The 4,241-nt window shown below is 34.4% G+C and overlaps 1 protein-coding gene across 1 annotated transcript; it reads left to right on the top strand.

Annotated features, from left to right (window-relative positions):
• The first annotated feature begins 283 nt into the window (after positions 1–283).
• On the top strand, positions 284–907 carry LOC149143599 (phospholipase A1-Igamma3, chloroplastic-like). Its single transcript, XM_089451889.1, has one exon. It carries the CDS (start codon positions 284–286, stop codon positions 905–907), a length of 624 nt encoding a protein of 207 aa, XP_089308015.1.
• Positions 908–4,241: the final 3,334 nt, after the last annotated feature.

The following is a 4,241-nucleotide window of genomic DNA, read 5'->3' on the forward strand; positions in this document are numbered from 1 at the left end:
TGGCATTGCACATCAGAAAAATTAAGCTAACATCTTGCATAAAACAACAAAAGCAAAATCGTCTCTTAACATATCTGGCCTTTTAATGGTTGAGGACATTGAGATTTAGAAATTCTTGTCTCGATTCATAGATCACCTCAATTCAGTACTACGAAGGATGGGGATGCTCCCTTCATTCCTGACAGCTTCAAGCAGCAAGGGCACTCTTCTGCATGAAACGCTGATCACAACCCAAAACCAAAAATCGATCGAAACCTGTTATTCAAGACATCCAGTAGAACAGATGGGCCGATATGAAAACATAGCGCTTGCACATATGTGGCAAGATATTCAAGGAGCACACTCGTGGAATGGGTTATTAGATCCCATAAATCCAGTATTGAAAGCTGAGATTCTCAGATATGGTGATTTTGCAGAGTTGTGCTATGATGCGTTTGATAGTGAACTTTTCATGAATGTTTATGGTGGCGCTAAGTATAGCCCTGATAAATGGTTTGACAGCTGTGAAATGGTGGGTGATTCCCACTATTACCATAAGGGCTATAAACTAACCAAATATTTGTATGCGGACACAAATATATTGGGGAGGAAAAGAGAGCAATACGTTTGGATTCGCTGTATTGCAGTTTCCACAGATACTCAAGAGATACGAAGACTAGGGCGGCGTGATGTTGTAGTGGCATGGAGAGGAACCCAAACGGCTCAAGAATGGATGGAGGATGCTAGAGATATTTTAGTTCTTGCCCGATTATCAATTATTCCTATCAACCACAAGCGCGTCGGAGCCGGATTATCGTCTACTGCTCCTTTCAATGACAACGGCGTCCGAGTGGAGGAGGGATTTTTAAGCTGTTACACTTCTCATGGAGAGAATTCAAAATCTGCAAGAGATACTGTTATTTCATAAATTCTAAGAGCAGTGGATGAATACAATGAAACTTTGAGCGTAACTTTAACTGGGCATACCTTAGGAGATGCTCCTGCAACCTTAAGCTCACATGGCGTTAAGAATTATCTTCATCTAATTGACGGTTATGTCAGGAAAGGAAAACCTTTCAAATCTTCAGGGAAGAGAGAACCTGCTCTAGTTGCTGCGACTTAGGATTCCCCTTCTGGTGGCAGCACCAGCAGCAAGATCAAGAACATGAACGAGCAAGATGACTGATTCAATCCTCTGAAACCCCTGTGAACTAGTAAAATCAGTGACCGAATTTTTCCAGAGACTTTATGATCACCGGGGCCTCTCTTTGAGCAAATCATGTGATCAGCCCCAAAAGTGGCTGCGGTATAAGACTGCATAAGTTGTTATATCATGGGCAATTTTTTTATCCTAGGATTTAACCACCATATAACAATATATATAAATCAATGAGACTTTATTTTTAAAGTATTTATGATTTTTTATTTTTTATTTTTCTGAATCATCTTTATTTGAAATGTATTATGGTTTATTTTAGGTATATAGTATTGATAAACTAAGATATTGTAAAAGAGTTTATTTACAAGTTAAAAATTTACTATTTTTTTACTGAAGAATTCAACTCTGCAATTTTTTTATTTATGATTTTTGTTTATTCTTGTAGTCTTTTTTGGTTCCCTTTCTTATTGCATTATCACATCCAATTTCTCTCTTGCACTTTCCAAAAGATCTAAGATTTACTTTTTTATCTATGTTTTTTTGTTTCTTTTTCATGTAGTGTGTTTTGGTTCCTCTTCCTATTGCATTATCAATTCCAATATCTCTCTACTAGTGAAACCCCTTTACAATCAGTATCTTTCTAGATTTCATATTTCTCCAATGCTTAATGCATGATAACTTTGGCATAATTACATATGAAATGTACATCTTTCCATTTAAGTTTTCAACAAATTCCTTTGGTGTGAAGCAAATTCTCAATTGATGTCACTCATCAACAAAAATTCAAAGCACTTTATAAATCCTTCATAATCCAATGGGATAACTCAAAATAATATAAATGGGGTCTACATTAGAGTTTCTTTTCTTGGGATAGAGTTTTTAATTCTCTATTAAGTAGATCCTACCCTCTTTTGGCACTAGCAACCTGCCTCTTGGTGTGGCCTAAATCTTTAACGATGTGCTCTTTATAGAGTCTATATTTATAGATGCCTGTATACATGAACATTTAACTTTATACTAATATAAGATCTTGAATTTCTTTCTAGAGATATAATCTGCCTCTCTTTGCACCTTTTGGGGCAATTGCTAGTTTTAGTAAGTTAAAAATATGGTCTGAATGATTATAGTTTTTATAAATATTATAGATCATGTGTCATTTTTATTTTTTTTAAATCAATGGCTATAAATGTAGTTTTCAGGATTGTCATAACTCTTCACGTAATTCTTTAAAGTGTGCTAGCTCAATGGAAGAGCGTCTTCCTTACAAGAAGAAGGTTGGTGGTTCGATTCCACTTTGCACTAACATGAATTAATCAATGATTTTGTAGTTTACTTTTAATTAAATGTTTTTTATATTGATTTATTTCAATGCTGAGATATTTCTGGATTCATTGTTTTATATTGTCTCTAGAGAGACAAAAGTGATCTTTAAATACAAATTTTATTGTCTCTAGAGAGACAAAAATTAAATTGTCTCAAGAGAGAAAAAAATGAGCTAAGAGAAAATAATGCTTGTGTTATATGTTGTCTTTATAGAGACAATTTTTTAAGACAATAATCTTTAAGACAATATTTTTTAAGACAATAATCTTTAAGACAATCATTTTTAAGTAAAATAATGTTTAAAACAATAATTTTTGAGACACCCGCTTAAAAACAATATTTAAGACAATACACAAGATTTTTTTTTGTCTCAAGTTAACACAATTTACCCAAAAATAGTCTCAAAGATTGTCTTAAACCCCCCTTTATGTAGTAGTGTAAGCTGATTTCAAGCTAGGTGTGATACCCTCCTTTGTGGGTTAAACTATTCTAAACCTAAGCCGAGGAAATCTAGGTGATATGTAATATGAAAACAAAATGTGTTATTAAATAAATTAATAAAATAAATCACCTGGAGGGTGGAGCACCAACAGAGAGGAGATGCTTGCAAATCCCATGAGGAATGGGATAGAGATGAATATTTCATGATAAGATTCTAGATGTGATTCTAGATAAGCTTGGATGGATTGGATATCCATCAGATGGATGGGAGATAAATATCCATTGGACATAAAAGCTTTGTGGGAGATAAAGACAAGCTTTTACGAGGAAAAACCTTGTGGGAGAAAAAGATGAGCTTTCGGAAAAAGACCTAGGCAAATGGAAAAAGCGATAAAAGAAGGACACCTCTAATTGTAACTAAATCATGGAAGAGGGTATTAAATACCCAAGGCATTGATCAATTGGGAATAGTTGATCCTTCGCAAGATGTTCGTCTCGAGGGGAATCGGAGGTGATTCATGGTTGGGTGGTGGTGCTCCTCCCTCCAAGTGATTATTTTAGATGGATTCACATGCGTGGGATGTGTTGTACATCGGTCTCTTACCATTATGTTTTTATTATTTGTTTCAGTTATATAAATGTTACACTATGTATTGGTACGGAAAGAATTGTAGTTTATAGATATGACATTTATGGCTTTTAATTGGGGAAGAGTATAACATGTTGAGGTGTTTGGGATAGTGGATATGTATTACTTCTAACTTATGTGCTATCCGTATAATGATTATGTATTCATATTACATAAGTTATTTTGGTAGTGTAATTTGTAACTATGTCAATGGTTTCAACCTTATCCATGTTACGCTATTACCTTTAAATGTAAGGTTAGTGGTAGAGGCTTATTAGTTGGATTACTATCACTGTGGCTATGGAACTATATTATTGCTGATAGGGATTGAATGGCGTCATCAATGTGGATGGAACTACTTGTACTAACCTGTTTATGGTATGTTCATAAATATTGAATCTAAACATGGTTATCATAGCAGGCGTTATTGTTAGCTAATAAATGCTTATGCATGCGAGTCAATTATGAAATAACATTTAACTGTATAATTAATGAGGGAATGGTTTCTATGCCATGCATGAGGTTTGGGTAGTTATGTGTTATTTAACAGTAATATCACAAACCTGCAAGACTCTACATGAAAAACCATGCTCGTGTTAGCTACAGTAGACTTAATCTAATGCCCATTGATACTTACATATGAACTGTGATTCTGATGCATGACCAAGTTAACTACATTAGAATTAAGGTATTGAATGTTGATGGGGTACA

Source organism: Pinus tabuliformis, chromosome X (assembly GCF_031772625.1).
Source record: "Pinus tabuliformis cultivar Carrire ecotype Pingquan chromosome X, CPIR1, whole genome shotgun sequence".
Taxonomy (NCBI): Eukaryota; Viridiplantae; Streptophyta; class Pinopsida; order Pinales; family Pinaceae; genus Pinus; species Pinus tabuliformis.